General features: G+C 36.8%; 1 protein-coding gene across 3 annotated transcripts in view; it reads right to left on the reverse strand.

Annotated features, from left to right (window-relative positions):
- The window catches only part of LOC105498558 (fucosyltransferase 9), a 195,769-nt gene that overhangs the window by 22,766 nt on the left and 153,530 nt on the right, over positions 1-19,473 (reverse strand). The window contains exon 3 of one of the 3 annotated variants that reach the window (XM_011770705.3): positions 8,019-8,121. The exons of the other annotated variants lie outside the window; for them this stretch is intronic. Within the exon in view, the coding sequence (XP_011769007.1) occupies positions 8,019-8,055 (37 nt within the window). The 5' untranslated portion in view covers positions 8,056-8,121. The remainder of the gene's footprint in view (positions 1-8,018; positions 8,122-19,473) is intronic. 3 annotated transcript variants of the gene reach the window in all.

Genomic DNA, 19,473 nt, shown 5'->3' on the forward strand with positions numbered 1-19,473 from the left:
AGAGAGAAGCGGCCTCTCACAAACCACAGGAACGGCCAACAGTATAGTCAGACACCTGAGATCTTAAGACAGTTCTCCAAATTGCCCTTGTTTTATGTATAGTATGGGTGGGATGTAGAGATGGCTGGGAAGCTAGTTAGAGGGGATTACCATAATGTGATGAAGTGATGAAGTAGCTGTGGAACTGCAGAGCCTAAGACTAAGCGGCAGTCACAGCCAGACCCCTGAAAAGTCACAGCACCAAAGGAGCTGAGGAGAACCAAGACAGCCAGGCAGCTCCACATAGTGCCCTTCCTGGAGAGTCCCAGATTACAAATTATCCTGGCCTCAGAACCAAAGCCAGCAGGGCAAGCCAGAAGCAAGGAGTCAGGAAGCGTGGCCCTGAGGTTGGCGGATGAGACGATGCCTTTACTCATTCTATTGAATTTCAACTGAGCAAGAAAAATAGGTGAAAGGAGAGAATATCTGAGTGAATAAAAAAGCAAAATTTCCCGAAGGGATTGTTGAAATCCATAGTCAGCAAACTATATGGCTGGTGGCCAAATCCAGCTACTGTCTAATTTTTAAATAATATTTTACTGTAAAACAGCCAAACTCACCCTTTTATGTATTGTCCATGACTGCTTTTGTGCTACAATGACAGAGTTGAGTAGTTGCAACACAGACTGTATATTAGGGTTTCCCGCAGAAACAGAGCCAATAAGATATATATATATATAAATATACCTTACATATTATGTATCCTTATATACGATATAAAATATTTCAAAAACATATTTTATAAAAGTAGAAGATAGATATAAATAGGAGGGGATTAACTAGAGGAGTTGGCTTATGTGATTATGGGGGGCTGAAAACCCACAGTATGGAGTCCACAAGCTGGAGAATCAGGGAAACCGGTAGTGTGGCTCAGACCAAGTGCAAAGCCTGAGAACCAGGGAGTGGACCGTGTAACTCTCGGTCCAAGGCTGAAGGCCTGAAAACCGGTAGAGAGGGAACTGGCGCAAGTCCTGGAGTCTGAAGGCTAGAGATCCTGGAGTTCTGATGTCCAAGAGCAGGAGAAGCTGAAGGTCTCAGCTCCAGAAGGGGGAGAGAGAGAGAGAGAGAGAGAGAGAGAGAGAGAGAGAGAGAGAGAGAGAGAGAGAATTCTTCTTTCCTCTCCTCTGCTTTTTGTTCTGTCTGGGCCTTCAGCAAATTTGTTAGTACCCAGTCACATTGGTGAGAGCAGATCTTCCTTACTGAGTCCGCTGATCAAAAGTCAGTCTCTTCTGAAAACACCCTCAAAACAGACATCCCCAGAAATAATGCTTTACCATCTATCTGGTTATCCCTTAATCCCATTAAGTTAACATCTGAAATTAACCATTACAAACTGAATGGCCCACAAAGCCTAAAATATTTGCTCTCTGGCCCTCTGTAGAAAGATTTCAATTGCTGGTTTATAGCACCAGGTAAAATTTATTTTAAAGTGTAATGTTCATTTATTTATTTATTGTTTCATAATATTTGAGGCTCAGGTAGAAGGCCAGAGTAGTTTTAAACAAGAAACTCTATATTTTCAATTTACATGCCTGTTAAATCTGCATTAAACTAGGTGCCCCGTGGTATTTGTATTTACGTAAGTATCACAGCTAACCACAGAACAGGTACAATATTTGGTTTTTGATTTATATATTTAGCATCGAGACCATTAATTTTTCTGTTTTTTTCAAAGCAACCATATAGCTTACACATTTATTAGCAGACAATGTAGTATTCGGGATGTATTTTGTTGAGACCAAAGATGGAATGAGACAGATCGGAAACAAAAATACAATGCCTTCCCTTTACTCAATAAAGACAGAGCTGAATGTGCTATCTGGGAAGGAGAACCAGGTGACGGGGCCATGGACTTGGAGAAGCACTGTTTCTTTCTCTTTAATGAGCTCCAAGATTTCTCTCCTAAACTGTAATGTCAGGTAACTGGGAGCCACAAGATATTCCTTTAGCTTTAAATAGTCCCTGAAAGACACTTGATATCTTGCTGAGGACATTTTCTCAGTCCAGCTCCAGAAAACAAAAAGTCTTCAATCTAGCTAATGCCTAATTATTAAGGTAAAATCGTGATCGGAATAGCAACACAATTATTTAGTCCACAGCAATGTTTAGTCTAAGATCCCGAAAGTTTTTGAAGTCAGCCACCCCTTTGGAATAGATGAATGCTTTAGAATCTGATGACTTTTTTTCTAAATGCACATATATGAAATGGATTGCATTGAATTTCAAGGAGCTTTGGTTTGTGATGTTTTTAGGTCATCAGTTTAGGACTTCAGAACTCGTATGTATTGCAAAAGTCTTTGAGTTTACTATTATTTACTTTCTAACTGTGCATTCTTATCTTCCCTCATTTATTTCCATCTTCTTCAACTTTTCTAATCTAGTCACACTTTCTCAGTTCACTTTATTGTTTCTTTCCCTGGATCATAAAGCACGATGAACTGGGGACAAACAAGACCAAATGTGTGTATTTTGTTAATCATGGTGATAGTGAGCCTCTTAGAGACCCCTGTGTCTATTTCTGCCAGAAGAAAAATCCTGGTGGGTATTGCCTCTTCGTTCTCTGCCCGCAAGTATTGCTATACGTAACTGGTGAAAGATGACTGTGTCAATCTATAATCTTATCCAGTAGGGATGCTTATTTTTAGGTGTAATTTACTTCTTTCTTATTATAATTTGCCATCATTTAATTTGATTCTGTCCCCATGTAGATGGAAAACATCTGTTCATTTTAACGGCACTTTTTATATGCTTGAAAACAGTTATTAACAACCCTCAGTTCACATTTCTTTAATAATAATCTAAGTTTCTTTAAAATCTCTATAATAATGTGCTGCCTGTAAATATAAAGCTGGAATTGTGAGGACATTAATTTTGAGTCATTTTACAGGAGTGGTGAAAAGTTTGTATTTATTTACTCACATCTCTTTAATGTGTTGCTTGTGGATTTTTAAGGTAGTGCTTGAAATGGTCTGTGACTGCAAAACCTGTGAGGGAATTACTGGGCCACAGGATTGCATATTTCCTGTCTCAACTAGTAGAGCAAATTCTTCATTTTAGAAGTCCTAAATACTTTTTCTATTTCTCTTAATCTTGATTCATATAGTAAAATTTCACATTCCTTTTTATAAAAACTAAACAACAATCAACACAAATAAATTATTAACTATTTTGTTTTGCAAAATGGTTTTTAATAGAAAATTTTAATGACAACAATATGGCTATCACATTTAATGTAAAACTTAAAACTCTTTTAGCAATGCTGTAAGAAGACAGCAACAGATCTTAGAAGATAAACAGTATTAGAGAAAACAAAAGAAAATTTGTGTGTTTTTTTTATTTTAAATGTCCATAATACATTTTAAATTATCTTATTTATCATATTGTAAATATAAAAGACCAGATGTTTCATCTTGCCAAATTCATACCTTTATAAGACAGATGTAAGAATATTTTATCTGATAAAATAGTCACCAGTTTTTTTTTTCTTTTTTGTTGTTGAATAGATTTTAAATGAAGCAAGAACATGAATCGAGGAAACCTCTAGTTAATAGAGAGACCGAGAAAAGAACATACTGAAGTCCCAATTCTTGCCATGGAAGAGGCAAGGTCATATGATTATGTGTGATACATTCTTCAACTTATCCAAGAAATATGATTAGTCGTGAACTTTATGTTGAGTACTGTTCAAATTGCTGTTGAACGGTAGGCAAAGAAGATGGAAAAGTTCTCTTCTCTCATGTAGCTAACATTTTGGCGAAGGATGGCAGACAAAACAAACACAAGTAAGTAAGACAATATCAGTTAAGGCAAGTCCTTTGAGGAAAATAAAATAAGGCATAATTCTACAGAGAGACTAGTGTCTACACAAGTAAGATGATACAGGGATTCTTAAGGCAAGACTTAAATGACAAGTGGGAGCCAGCACCTCATCTCAAGAAAAATCAGCAGAGAGGAACTTAGGGAAATGGAAAAATGCCATTGTGACTGGACAGAATAATGTGTGTCTGTGTAATTACTCATATACTATTCCTCACAAGAAATGCATTTTCTGGCCTTTTCCACAAGCCCAAATTCAAACCTCTCATTTTCTACAAGTCCTCCTCTAAATCCATAAAACCATTCATTTTGACTCCAGCCTTATAAAAATGTTTCTGTTTTTAAATTTTTTTCAATGGTACGGGGAACCTTCCACCTAATCTTATGTTATGTAAATGTTTGTACATGGCTCTCTTATATCCTCAGAGTGTACAGTGCTCCCTTCAAGATTGAGAACCCTATCTCTTTATTTTGTCCTCCATAGTGCCAATCTTTTTGGACAAATTAGAATTTCGTGCATGTTTATCAATGTATTGTACAGACAATCTTTTGGTTTGATGAAGAACCTGCTTGTTTGCTGCTACTTGTCAACCTTAAACTTTTAGTGTTTGTCCAGTTTTTTTTTTTTCAATAACAGGTTTCCTTTCCTCCTTCTCTTGACTTTTGGCAGCAATCTCTAAACACTGGTGGTATGATGTAGAAACCCACACTCTACTAAGACCCCAATTTTCAAGAAAGGGGCAAAAATATACAGGGGTCAAGTATTTAATAAACTAAACATCTCTCAGTGTGGTAGTGATGCTTTCCAAAAAGACATAACAACAATCACCTGAAATTGTATTCAGACCCATAATCATTACTAAGCATTTTGACAAGAATAAAATGATACGAAAAATGTATATGGTGGTAAATGGCAATGTTTCCAAGAAAAATGTTAAAAGAAATCTTTCATTCAATTATCTCACACAGATTACAATGGACTGAATGTTTGTGTCCTACTCTCCCAAATCTATATGTTGAAATCCTGACCCCAGTGTTTTGGTATTAGGAGGTCGGGATTTGGGGAATTCATTAGGTCTGAGAATGTAGCCCCCTCTCCCATAAATAGAATTAGGGCCTTGTGATAAGGATCCCAGAAAACTCTTTCCATCATGTGAGGATACAAACAGAAGAGATCCTTCACCAGAACCTGACCAAGCTCACACCCTGATCCTGAACTTCCAGCCCCTGGAGCTCTTAGAAATAAATTTCTGTTGTTTAAGTCCCCTAGTCTACTGTCATTTGTTACAGTAACCTGAACTAAGACACTGATGTTTGGAGGAAATACATTCTACCACAAGAATTGTCAAATAGTAGTGAACCACAAAAGGTCTTAGATATTACATCAGACAAATTCTTTATTCTGTTAGGTATTTCAAGACGAGGGTAGGATGGTATTTCAAGACGAGGGTAGGATGATGTTTCAGGACACTTGACTAACTTAAGGGTTAGGATGAATGAAGGGAACCAAGAGTAGAAATCCCATGAGGTGATGGAAAGTCTTTGATAAGGTAGAGGGATTCAAAGGTTTTCTGCATGCTGCATGCAGCTAAAGCTGCTATTTAGAATTTTTACTTACTTAAGGTTGAAGATATCACTATTTTGTTTTTATCCTGCTCCAGAAAAATAAGTCATGCATTAAGATAAAATAATCTTGGTATGTACAGAGTAGCAACAAAAGCAAAATGTTTTGTGGGCCATAAGTGGAGGAGCTTGAAGGAGTCTAGATTACAGGAGGAGGAAGAGCGTCTCAGACAACTATTGTGTCTCATTTCACCATTCTCTAAGCCTTACTGGGAACTCCAGCCCCTGTTTCTGTGGTGTGACGGCCTCCATTCAGCCCTCCAGTAGCTGTGGCAGTTGGAACCCAACAGTGCCTTTTCTTGGGCTACAAACCAACTGCTTACTGCCTTGAGTATAGAACATTATTGAGCTCCTGCAATGTACTCACGCATGAGCAACCCAGAAGAGCACGGCAGTTAATGTCTGAGGAGTCAGTCTTATCCAAATGAAGGTTGGAACTGACAGATAAATGTTTTCATCTATCATCCTCCAGGAAAACGGCTCTGAAGCCTCTTCAGAATGTGCCATGGGCTTGAGTCTCAGTCACGTATTTGGTTGCCAACTTGAAAATGCATTCTGGAATCAGTTATCGCTCCTTTTCATTTTCACTTGCCCTGTTCTGCACTTCTGTTTCTTAGGATTGTATGCTCCTCCAAATGACTGGCAATCAAGTCTTTGTCTCAGGCCCTTTTCTCAAAAGTACTACAGCTGAAACAGTGAGAATGTAGGGGAAAAGCGGGGGAAAAAGCAGAGTGAGTGAACTACGTGTTGTCCTCAAAAGAGTAGACAGTTACTTCATTTATGAACTAAATCACTGTTACGAGTAACTTAGAGAAAGTGGGACAGTTTGTTTTATCACTGGAATTTTCTTTGAATATCTACTTGACTCAGAACACAATCCTCAAATGTCCCATTCTCCAGGGTTTAAAAATATGTTGTATGAATGGAGAGTTAGAAAAAGATATTTCTTACTAATCTCAGGACAGTGGCTCTTTTGTCATTATTATATACTTTATTGATTTTTATTAACTTATAAAGATATCACAGGAAAACCACTGTTTTCAACCTAGAAGGCAATGATTATAAGTGACAATAACATTATTTTCTTATTTTATTACTATTCAATAGCACGTGTGTGTGTGTGTGTGTGTGTGTTTGTGTGAGAAAGGGATTTCATTCTGGTTGAACTAGCTTTAACTAGCTCATTAGCTATTCTTTTGAAAGAAAAAAAAAGAACAGTTTGATTTTGATATACTGTTGTACATAATCCTAACTTATTAATATGGGTATTTTTGTTTCAGTTTATGGTTAGAATAAATCCCTGCTGTTAACATTAAATCTTACTTATAACTTATTTTAAACTTTGATTAGAGTCAAACTTGGGTTTCTGCATTTATCAAATAAAACATTTAACTCTAAGCATGACAACATCAATTTGACCTACTGTACACATTATAAACTACATATACTTAGCAACTTCATGAGATTTGGATTGAAACTCAATTTTCCTGAATTATTTCACATCACCAACTTATAGATAAGAAATATTTCAAATGGCAAAGTGAATATGAGGTTCTTATTATGCTGTCTATGCACATTTCCTTCTCTGAAATATTATATTTATAATTTCATTAGACTTTTCAAAACATATCAGAATGCAAGCATTTTTCAGTATCTAATTCAGTTAGAACTGCAAATGAGTCCTATTTGTTTTCAGGGTTGGTTTTATTTCATTAAGTCAGAATTACTTGTTTTATAATTTCATGTGAAATAAATAACCTGTTCACAGGCTAATGGGGGAAATCACTCACTCAAGTTTTCTCCAAATTTCTTTGGTTGGCAAAATTAACCTCTCACTCATCTTTGCCATAAGAAATTAATTTACCTTTCTTTTCAAAAGGAGAAAAAATTGTTTCTTTAAATTTCGCCAAATGGGTCAAAATAATAAACAATTTTAAGGAGCAAAAGAGAGAAATTTGGTAAACACACGGCATTTAAAAGAGATTTGAATATGAGAGAAACAAAGTCTTAATCATAATGCCTAAGTCCTTTAGAACAGTTCTTCAATTTAAAAAAACCTAAAGAGAGAAAGATTTACATTTAAAATGATTATGCCCATCTCCAATAAATAAAACTTTTTTCCTGAAAGATAAATCTAATTCTGATCTTCAGTCGAGACCTCCCCCAATACAAAAACAAAACACTATCCGCAACAAAGCCACCCCCTCCACCCCTAGCAATAATGAAAAATAAATTATTACTTTCTAAGAATTATGATTGTTTTATTTAACTTATACCTGAGATTCATTTAGTACTTACTCTGTGTCATAACTATGCTGAGTTCTTTATTTGCACAATTTCACTGAACTCTCAAATAACCTTATCCTCCATGATAATGACATGAATTTACTGTATTTAATTGGGAAATGAATGTAAAATACAACTGAAATCATCAGCCCAGCTTACTTTGAAGTTAGAATTAAAATCAGCATATTTGCTTCATATTCATCAGAATTTATGTAGGCAATATTAAATCGCCCATCAGCAGATTAGTTACTCACTGCTTGGTAAGTCACTGTAGTGGACCCTGTAGGGCATCACCCAGCTCCTTCCTTCAGGGTCTTGGTACTCACAGGTTTCCCCAGTTGCTGGGCATGTTGACTGCTGACGATATATGTAAAGAAGAGAATGTCAGCTCACTTTTATTCCACATATGTGCTTCTACTCCCTTCTGTTCAGACCTAGCAGCATCTGTACCCATATGCCATGCTTTCCTGCCTGTTGCCACAGACAGGATAAGCTTTATTCCTATGAGAACCAATCCCTTGATTTGTACAGTAAGTCCCATCACCTTGTGACTAATAAAAAAAATTCAGCCCTGTTCTATCATCATTTTTTTTTCACTTTCTATGGGATTATTCCCATCACAATACAAAGACGTCTCTCATCTTAAAAGAAGTCATCAAACTTCTCTTGACTCCACGTCCCTGCCATCTACTGATTCACTCCTGTATTTCACTTTGCGGCAAAACTCTCTGAACTAGTGGTCTACATGTTCACTTTCTTCACTTTTTCTACTTCTATGCCTATTACATACATTCCAGTTGGCCACTTTCCCTTGCTACTTCATGAAACTCTTCTATTTCCCAAGTTTAATGGTCAATTCTCAGTCTTCATCTTATTCACTCTTCCTTTACTTATGAATGGTGTTTGATGCAATTGCTTTCTTCCCTTGTCCTTCATAAACTTTCTGCTCTTAGGTCAAGATACCACCTTCTCTTAGTTTTCTCCGTTTCTGGTCACTCTTTCTCTGCTCCATTCTTGGTAATGCCCATTCTTTAGCAGTCAAGATTCAGGTGTCCCAGAACTTAGTACCTGGTTCACATACCCAATTTTGTTCCACATATATGTGCAAAGTTACCAATTATGTATTTCCAGAGTAGATCACTCCCGAACTCTAGATTCATATATCAAGATGCCTACTTGATCCTTCCATTTGAATTTCCCACAGACATCTCAAATCCATGAAAAATCATCAAATAAAGCTCATCAAATCTCAAATTTGTTTTCAGATAAAAGAAAAATTGAAATTCAATGTTCTACTCAGTCTTCTCCACTTGTTTTTTTCTCTGTCTTACCTGAAGGCAATTTCATCCTTTCAGTTGCTCAAGCTATAATCTTGGGATATATGGTGGACTCTACTCCTTCACTTGCATGTGTACCCAATTAGCAGGAAATCCAGTTGGCTCTACCTTCAACTTATATTTATAGTTTCGCCTTTAATGACTTCTCTGACCTCTTCTTCTTCCCTCTCTTTTCCCCCAATTCTCTGGTCACTCCTTTATGGCCACAATGGCTTCCATGTAGCATCTTGAGCACAGTAGCACTCTCCACCCTAGGTCATGTACAAGCTATTGTCTCTACCTGGAGCACTCTTCTCTCCTACACTTTTGTTCAAATGTTTACCTTCTCAATGAGGCCCACAGATTTCAAGTTGCAACTACTCTCCTCTACTTGGCACCCTCCAAATTTCTTACTCTACTCTTTTTATTATCCGTAGTACTTTTGAGATCATTATTTACTTATTTATGTGCTTCTACTAAAATAGAAACTACAAAAGGACAGAAAATCTTGTCTACTTGGCTCATCTGTAGTGTCCCACATGTCTAGACAGTTTCTGGCACATGGTAAGGGCTTCATAAATATTTGTTGAGGGAATGAAGGAATAATTAGTTTGGTGCCTGGTACATGTAAATGATTGATAAACATTAGCTATATTTGCAATTTCCATATTACCCCTCCACCTCGTGATGCTGCAAGTGAAGGCAGAAGATCTTATGGTATTACAGTTGTTTCCTTCTTTATATCTTTGCTCATTGCTGGCTCTATTGATGTCTACACATATTTGCCATCAAGTTGGCCCAGGCATTTGATTTAGAAATTTTCAAGATCTTTATTATTATTTTCAATTTTCAAGATTTGAGGATACATAGTTGCTTATTAGGAATTAAGGTTCACATCCAATAACTTCCAGTCCCAGAAATAGTCTTTAAATTATTCTTAATTACATTGCTTCTCTCAAACTTAAAATAACCATTTTACATTTTCAGGAATTTATTTTAGGAATCTCAGTAATGAAAGCATTTAATCAGTGAGTAAGAAGTTACAAAGTTAATATACAGTCAACCCTCCGTATCCATGGGTTCTGTATCCATGGATTCAACTGACTGTGGATTGAAAATATATTTTTTAAAATGTGTCTGTACTGAACAACTACAGACGTTTTTTCCTTATCATTATTCCCTAAATGATACAGTATGACAACTATTCACTTAGCATTTACATGGTGTTGGGTATTATAAGTAATCTAAAGATGATTTAAAGAGTACGGGAGGATGTGCAGGGGTTATATACAAATAGTACAATGTATGCAATGACAAAAAACTACACCATTTTACATCAGACACTTGAGCATTCATAGATTTGTGGGAGATCCTGAAACCAAGCCCCAAGGGATACTGAGGGACAACTATGGAGTGCAACATACATTTATCAGCCTCTTACTAATAAGTATCACATTTTGTCCAAATATCACATTTAAAAAAATAGTATAGGAAATATTTTATTTTCTTCAACCAATGGCATTCCAGAATGAATGGCTCTTACTTTCTGATAAAAGTAAAGGATCAAAGGCAAAATGATAAACTTCTAATTTTAACATTCAATTTAAAAAACATTGTTCAAAGTAAAAACTTGCGGCTCCTGTGAGGAACTCAGAGCAGCATATTGGCATTTTAAATCAGTTATATACAGCATTATTAAGAAAAAATATAAAAAGATATCTTTAACTGCTGTATTATACCAGTAAGACAATGTTTGAACAACCGACAATGCACAGACTATGCCAACATTACTATGCTTCTCCGGTCTAACATTGCGTTATCATATTTAACTGTCCTGGCAGTATAATTACCTCAAAGGTTTCAGTCATTAAGCCTGTCACTTATATGACATTCTTTAATAGTAAAAGTACAGAGGATCTCATTTTCTTTTTTTTTTTTTTAATTGTTTCTGAAGCAAGTGAATTGTGTGCGTGCTCTGTCTTTCGTTTAAAAATTTTTTACTTTTATTCTGGATTATATGCTTTTGAAATTAATTTCTGAATAATTCCTGGGGCTGAATCACCATACATCCTTGGGGAATTTTATTACACACTCAAAACCACAAGCTGAAGCTAGAATTTACTAGCTAATTCTCAGACTTTTGTCTGACAGGAAAAATATACTTAATAATATAAAAACAAGGCCAGGTGTGGTGCCTCACACCTGTAATCCCAGCACTCTGGGAGGTCGAGACTGGTGGATCACTTGAGGTCAAGAGTTCAAGACCAGCCTGGGCAATATGGCAAAACCTGTCTGGACTAAAAATACAAAAATTAACCAGGCATGGTGGTACGCAACTGTAATCCCAGCTACTTGGGAGGCTGAGGCACAAGAATCGCTTGAGCCTGGGAGGTGGAGGTTGAAGTGAGCCGAGATCACGCCACTGCACTCCAGCCTGGGTGACATATGACAGAGCAAGACTCAGTTTTAAATCCACAAGCGACAGTCAGTTGCAGAAAATCCAAGTTTGGCTTTAGCTATATTATGAAAATATAAAGGTCTTTGCATTGGGTTGGGTCTTTTTTCTTTTTTTTTTTCTTTGCCTTAGGTTAATTGCTATAATAAAGTAGAGATCACTTTTTATCTTTATCACTGCAGACTATTGTGAGTCAACTCTTTCTTTTTTTTTTTTTTTTTTTTTTTTGAAACAGAGTCTTACTCTGTCACCCAGGCTGGAGTGCAGTGGCGGGATCTTGGCTCACTGCAACCTCCACTTCCCTGGTTCGAGCAGTTCCCCTGCCTCAGCCTCCCGAGTAACTAGGATTACAGGTGCCCACCACCACGCCCAGCTAATTTTGTATTTTTAGTAGAGATGGGGTTTCTCCATGTTGGTCAGGCTGGTCTCAAACTCCCGACCTCAGGTGATCCACTGGCCTCGGCCTCCTAAAGTGCTGGGATTACAGGTGTGAACCACCATGCCCGGTCCGTGAGTCAACTCTTTAGTTATCCTCTCTTGTGAATTTTCTCTCTTATCATTTAGTGAATCTGAGACAAAGATTTACATCACCCTAAACGATTTTACTTTATACTGACCCATTTTGTCTTGTGATTCTAATTGCCCCATGAGATTTCTTTAGAGAATTCCTCTAGCCCATCTCTGACTAATAGAAATTCCTGTGATGATGGAAATGTTCTACATGGGTGCTGTCTCATACAGAAACCACTAGCCATACATGGCTATTGAACATCTGAAATATGGCTAGTGTGACCAAGAAACAAATGTTTACATTTTACTTAACTTCACGTAGTTTTGTAAACCAAAAATAAAATTCTAAGCGCCCCCAACCAACTGAATGGACCCCTCCTCTTGGCCAAGGGCATTCTACAAAAACCCCGAAACACTAGTTCAGGCCGTGATGGGAATGGGTGGTCAGACATGCCTCGTTTTACCTTCCTTTCTTTGGAATTTGGGCATAGCTGACCAACTTTAACATTAAAATGGAGATCTTAAGACTGACAGAGCAGACTCTTCAGGTCTGATAAGAAACGTTTACAGTCTATTCTCTCTGAAGTCTGCTACCTGGAATAATAGTAACCTTGATCTCCAAAACTGTTTATCTTAACCCAGAAACTCCCTTCTATTGATTCCAGGTCTTTAGAGAAACTCTTTCATCCAATTGCCAATCAGAAAATCTTTGAATACACCTAAGACCTGCAGAGTCAACCCCCATCCCCAACGTAGAGTTGCACTGCAGTTCTGTATCCTGAACCTATGCACATTTCACGTGTATTGATTGATGTCATATGTCTCCCTAAAATGTATAAAGTCAAACTGTAGCCTGACCACCTTGGGCATATGTTGTCAGGATCCCCTGAGATTGTGTCACAGGCGTGTCATTAACCTTGGCAAAACAAACTCCTGAGACTTGTCTCAGGTACTTTTTGGTTTACAATTTAAATTTAAATAGACACATATGGAAATTCTGGTTTTAGCTACAATATGTGAAGTGCTTAGCTGGGCACAGTGGCTTGTGCCTGTAATCCTAGCTACTCAAGAGGCTGAAAAAGGAGGAATACTTGAAGTCTGGTGTTAAAAGAGAAACTTCTTAAAGGAGTTTAATTGAGCAATGAATGATTCATGAATCAGGCAATCCCCAGAATCACAGCAGATTCAGCGAGACTCCAGGGATGCTTCGTGGTCAGAACTAATTTATAGACAAAAAAAGGAAGTGATATACAGAAATCGGCAGTAAGGTATAGAAACAGCTGGATTGGTTACACGTTGGTGTTTGCCTTATTTGAACACAATTTGAACACTTAGCAATCTGTGAGTGGTTGAAGTATAGCCACTGGGATTGGCCAAGGCTCGGCTTAGCTATTGTTACAGGCACATACTCTTGTTAGGTTTTCAATCTTGTCTGCCTATTAAGCTAAGTTACAGTTCATCCACAAGTACTCAAATATAGAAGTATGAAGTCCTTCTCAGGCCATATTTAGTTTGTTTTAACACTGGTAAACATAGCAAGATCCCCTTTCTCCAAAAAAAAAAAAAAAAAAAAAGAGCTTGGAAGTAGTTACTGCTATCTTTGAAACAAGGAAACAGAAGAACAACTTGTAATTAATCACTTTTCTTTGAGCCATAAACTGGTAGGGACATTTAAATTAGTAACTTTCATGAATTGTTGAAGCTGGTTGTGAACTAGCATGAGAGTGAGAAACTTGTAAAGGATGCAGTCTTGGAGGACCTCTCACATTTTCTTAGAATTTCCAAAAGAATCTCACAAGGAAGAGCCAAAATCCTCTCCAGGCTCTGAGAGGCGGAGAGGAAAATAACCTTTGTGAAATACACCTGGAGCAATCTCCATGACAAAGGTCTCCTCTCCAAGGGAAAAGACTTTACCTGAGCCTTATCTGGCCTAGAGGAAAGGCATTCCCTATCATCCTCTAGCCTTTCTGAATGACCTAATCATAAGATTAAAGAACACCTCTCTACCACCTATACCTTAATATCAGGCCAAAAGGGCTCCAGTATAATAGCAGAGAATTACAACGGAAAGAGTGCCAGATGTAGCCTCTATTTAAGGAAGAATTGTTAAGTAAGCACAAAAACAACACTGGAGACAAAATGAGGACACTAGTTAAGGTTGGTCTGTGACACATAATACTATAACAATCATTAAACATAAATGTGTGGTTTTATGTTAGTCTGACCAGGAGTTAGATTATTTTTAGGGCCTATTTTCTTCAATTCACATCAACTGATACACTACTTCTGGCTTTCAACAAAAAATTACAAGGGAGTAGAATAGTAGTTACTAGAGACTGGAAGGGGTAAGATTACAGTTAGATGGGGAAGTGTAAGTTCTGACATTCATGGTCTGTAGGTTAACTATGGGTCACAATAATATAGTATATTTTCCAATAGCTAGAAGAGAGGATTTCGAATGTTTCCAACACAAGGAAATTGCAAGTCTGTATTTGAAGTGATAGATATGCTAATTACCCTGATTTGACACATGACATACATACTGAAATATTATGCTGTATTCCATAAATATGTACAATTATTACATGTCAAGTAAAAATATCAATAAAAATCAGAGGCATGCTAAAAGGCAACAACAAAATAACATGTTTTGAAGAGAAAAAGCACGCATCAGAACTAGACTCAGATATGTCACAGATTTTGGAATTAACAGACAGAATTTAATATAGCAATGATGAATATGTTAAGGGCTCTCTGGAAAACATGCAAGAAAAGATGAGAAATGGAAGCAGAAAAATGAAAGTGCTAAGAAGGAATAAAGAGGAAATGGTAAAGATCAAAACCACTGTAACAGAAATGAAAAAATGCCTTTGATGGGTTCATCAGTAGACTAGACACAGATAAGGAAAGAATCAATGAGTTTGAAGATATGTCATTAGAAATTTCCCAAACTGAAATGCAAAGAGAAAAAAAGAATGAGAAAGAAACAGAACAGAATATCCAAGAACTATAGAACAATCTCACACAGAATGACATATGCATACTTAGAATATCAGAGGAAGTAAGAGAAAACAAAGAGGAAGAAACATTTGAAGTAATAATGATTAAGATATTTTTGAAATTAATAACAGAAATCAAACCACAGATTCAGGAAGATCAGAGCACAACAAATAAGATAAAATGCCAGCAATTTTATATCTAGGCAGTTTACATATTCGAACTACAGAAAGTCAAAGACAGAACAAAAAGTCTTGAAAGAAGGCAGAGTGAGTGAAAACTGCCTACAAAATTCCTACTTTGAATATAAGGACTCAGCTAGTTTAAAAGTAAAGGGATACACAAATACATGCTATGCTAATTGTAATTAAAAGAAGGCTGGAATAGCTATAAATTTCAGAAACAGCATACTTCAGAAAAAGAAAAAGTATCAGGGAAAAGATGAACATTATATAATGATAAATGTTCAACTGTCCAAGAAGCTAAATAACAATCCTTAATGTCTGTGTGCCTAACAATAAATGAGTATCAAAATACATGAGATAGTAACTGATAGAACTGCAGAGAGAAATAGACAAATTCATGTTTGTAGTTGGAGATTTCAACACTCTTGTTTCAATAATTGACAGATCAAGCAGGCAGAAAATCAGTAAAAATATAGTTGACCTGAATAGCACCATAAATAGCTGTGTGTGGCTAATGGCGCCTGTATTGACCCTACTTTCTTGCAATTCAATGTATGGTCTTTGGAACAGCAGCATTGTTTTTCTTTGGAGTGTGTTAGAAATCCAGAATCTCAGGTCACACCCCAGACCTACTGAATCAGAATGTTCATCTTTAGCAAAACGCTCAGTTAATTTGTATGCATATTAAAGTTTCAAAAACATTGTACTAGATCATCAGGAAAAACAAAAGCATTCTCCAGAATTAGACTGAAATGTCTACTACTACTATCTTTTGACTCTGATTATTAGCACTGGCTACTGCTAAATATCCTTGGATCATATCTGGAGACAGGAAATAAAAACAGCATGGTGGTAATTGGCATCCTCCAGAAGCCGAAAGAGAAGCAACACATTTTTAATTCTCAGGGCAGTCATTCTCCAAGCTCCTAAACACACTTTCCACCAAACACCACCTATGACTGTGTCTACAGCAGATTATGAACAGATTTTATATGCACTCTTCTTGTTCGAACCATAAATTTTATGTGTGGTAGTGCCTCAAATATATGGAGTGTGTCTTATGGATAATTTCACATATCCAGAAAAGCATCAGAATCAGAGAAGAGACATAGGCTTTAAGGCAGTGAAAAAATAGCCATCAGTCTATAAGAGATTATTCATATAATCTAGAAATGTAAAACAATGGATGGCCCAAATAATATTCATATGACGTCAATGGGCAATTTTCCCCTAAAAATGTGACTGGTTCTTACTAAAATGCCAAGCCCTTCAGTGAGAAGAACAAGAGATAAGGAGTAGGGATCATAAGAGATAAACAGTAGGAAAAACGTAAAGAAATTGTGGCATTTAGCTTTTCCTAACAGGTAACAGGCACAACTACAGGAAAGAATGGGAAGCAGACACAGTGAAGAAAAGAGGTGGAAGCAGACATGAGAAAACTTGAAAAGTTTTGCAGTAGAGCAAATTGTCTGGTCAACCCCAGCAAACATTTTCAGAGGAATGGTAGAATCTTAGACCCAACATTCTGTCATGCCCAAAGGCCCCTGAAAATATTTGGTGAAATAAGCAAACTACATTCTATAACTTGACTTGCCTCAGTGTCCACGTAGCAAAACCCAGTGGAGTCTCCAGCAATCCAGAGGTGCTGACATTTTCCCCCAGTGACCAGACCAAAAAGCACCCTCATCTTTGACATACTGTCACAAGTTTTATCAAAAATTTTAATAAACAAATAACTTTGACTAAACCGTGAGCCTATTTCAGTGGGTCTTGATGGCTCTTGTATTTGACATTGAGACCTTCCATAATGTGTTGAATGTACCTGCTAAGAAATCATTACCAAATGATGATACTACAGAATTATATTAAGGATTATTACACACAACTTGTTTCTGAACACAACATCCCTGAATAGCAGTATAATGCCAAAGATTCTTTCTAGTCTAGAAAAATATGTGTAAACATTCTACTTTAGCAAAGATCTGTGAATCAATTGTTAGTTTAAGCAGAAGGATTAGTTGACTTTTAGCATGCTAATACTGTTTGTCATCAAAGAAAACGTTGACTAGAAACATTTTATTATGCTGGATGTTTTGCATATTTTATCTGAAGTGTGGTAGATACAAGCAAATAGTTCGAAAGATAAGGACACTGCTTTCTAACTGATATTGACAGTATTTCTGTCCCCCAGTAAAAGAGTCTGTAAGTAGAATGCTCTTATTCTACTTTAGCAAGGCCACTCTTTTGCTGCATACATGATGAACTTGCTCCAAGGAAGTAATGCTAGTACTTTGTGATATTTCACTATCTTGCTGTATCTCATCATTGTCTGGGCTGTGGATCTGTATGTTTCAGAGAATATGTAGTGCTATTACAAAGAGATTTAATAAGAAATGCAACTCATTATGCAGATAACATACAAAAATTTAGGGCATTAAACGTATAATCTTGAAATATTGTTTGTACCTAGGATTCTGCCTAAAGTCAAGTATTAAGAAAAGTCTGGAGAATCTTTTGATCTCTTAGGATGTCAAGAAAATTGGCCCTTTTATGATTAAGACAGTGGACAATTGCAAGAAAAAATGCAGAATTTCAAAAATTGGAATGTGTGAAAAAGGAACCAAATGAATATTCTAGAAGTGAAAATATATTGCCTGAAATTAAAAACTCATCTGATGGGCTTAAGAGCAAACTGTGTTTGGAGCAGTGTTTGGAGGTGTGAACCCAAAAGTATCTGAGACAGATCTCAATCAATTTAGAAAGTTTACTTTGTCAAAGTTAAGGATGTACCCATGACACAGCCTTAGGAGTTCCTGCAAATATGTGCCCAATGTGGTTGGGGCACAGCTTGGAAGAAAATCAGTAAAATTATAGTTGACCTGAATAGCACCATAAATAGCTATGTGTGGCTAATGGTGCCATTTTAGGGAGATATGAGACATCAATCAAATACACTTAATCTGTACATTGGTTCAGGTCTTGAAAGGGGACAACTCGAGGCAGGGGGGCTTCCAGGTTACAGGTAGATATTAAAATTTTCTGACTGGCAATTGGTTGAAAGAGTTATTATCAGTAGAAAGGAATGTCTGAGTTATAATAAGAGGTTGTGGAGACCAAAGTTTTATCATGCAGATGAAACCTCCAGGTAGCAAGATTCAGAGAGACTAGCTTGCAAATGTTTCTTATCATACTTATGGTCTATGTTTACGTTAAATGCTGATCAGTTTTCCTGAATCCCAAAACAGAGGATAACATAATGAGGCATGTCTCACCCTCTACCATCCCGCCATGGCCTGAGCCAACTTTTCAGGTTAATTTTGGAATACGCTGGCTGAGAGGAGGGAATCCATTCAGATGGTTGTAGTGGGGCTCAGAATTTTATTTTCAGTTTACAGAGGAAAGAAGTCAAAATCCACTAGTACAAATTATTGGAATGGTGATTATCACTTCTTCACATCCCATGGTAAAAGGCAAAGTGAAGTGGGTGTGTTTTTTTGGATATCTGGTGCTCACATATTAATAATGCAGAAGTTATAGGTACTGATTTAAATATCTACATAATGTATAATACAGCTTTTATTGAACAGAAAATGTAAATTCAGAGGATACAGGTGTGAAATTGTATTTTAGATCCCTTAAGTATTTGTGTGGTCTGTAGATATTCACATCCACATTCAGGCAGTCACCTCTAAAGATGTCAAAATCAACCTGGTTATCTATCTATCATCTATCTATCTATCTATCTATCTATCTATCTATCTATCTATCTGTCTGTCTGCCTCTAGCTATATCTATATTTATCTGTATCTATATTTCTGTCTTAGTCCATTCAGGCTGTTACAACAACATATAATAAACTGCGTGGCTTATGAACAACAAATATTTATTCCTCACAGCTCTGAAGGCTGGGAAGTCCAAGATTAAGGTGTTGGCAGATTTGGTGTCTGGGGAACGCCTGATCCTCACAGAGGACATCTTCTAGCTGTGTCCGATTATGGTTGGAGGGGCCAATGATATTCCTTGAGCCTCTTTAATAAAGGCACTTATCCCATCCAGGAGAGCTCTGTACTCATGATCCAATCACCCACTAAAGACCCCATCTCTTAATATCATCACATTTGGGATTAAGTTTTGACATATAAATTTGGGGCAGATATAACATTCAGATGATAGCAAATTTCTAGCTATAAAGTCTTTTCCTTGAGTTTGATCTTGTGCCAATTACTGTTTCTACTCTGGTATCACA

Source organism: Macaca nemestrina, chromosome 5, assembly GCF_043159975.1.
Source record: "Macaca nemestrina isolate mMacNem1 chromosome 5, mMacNem.hap1, whole genome shotgun sequence".
Taxonomy (NCBI): Eukaryota; Metazoa; Chordata; class Mammalia; order Primates; family Cercopithecidae; genus Macaca; species Macaca nemestrina.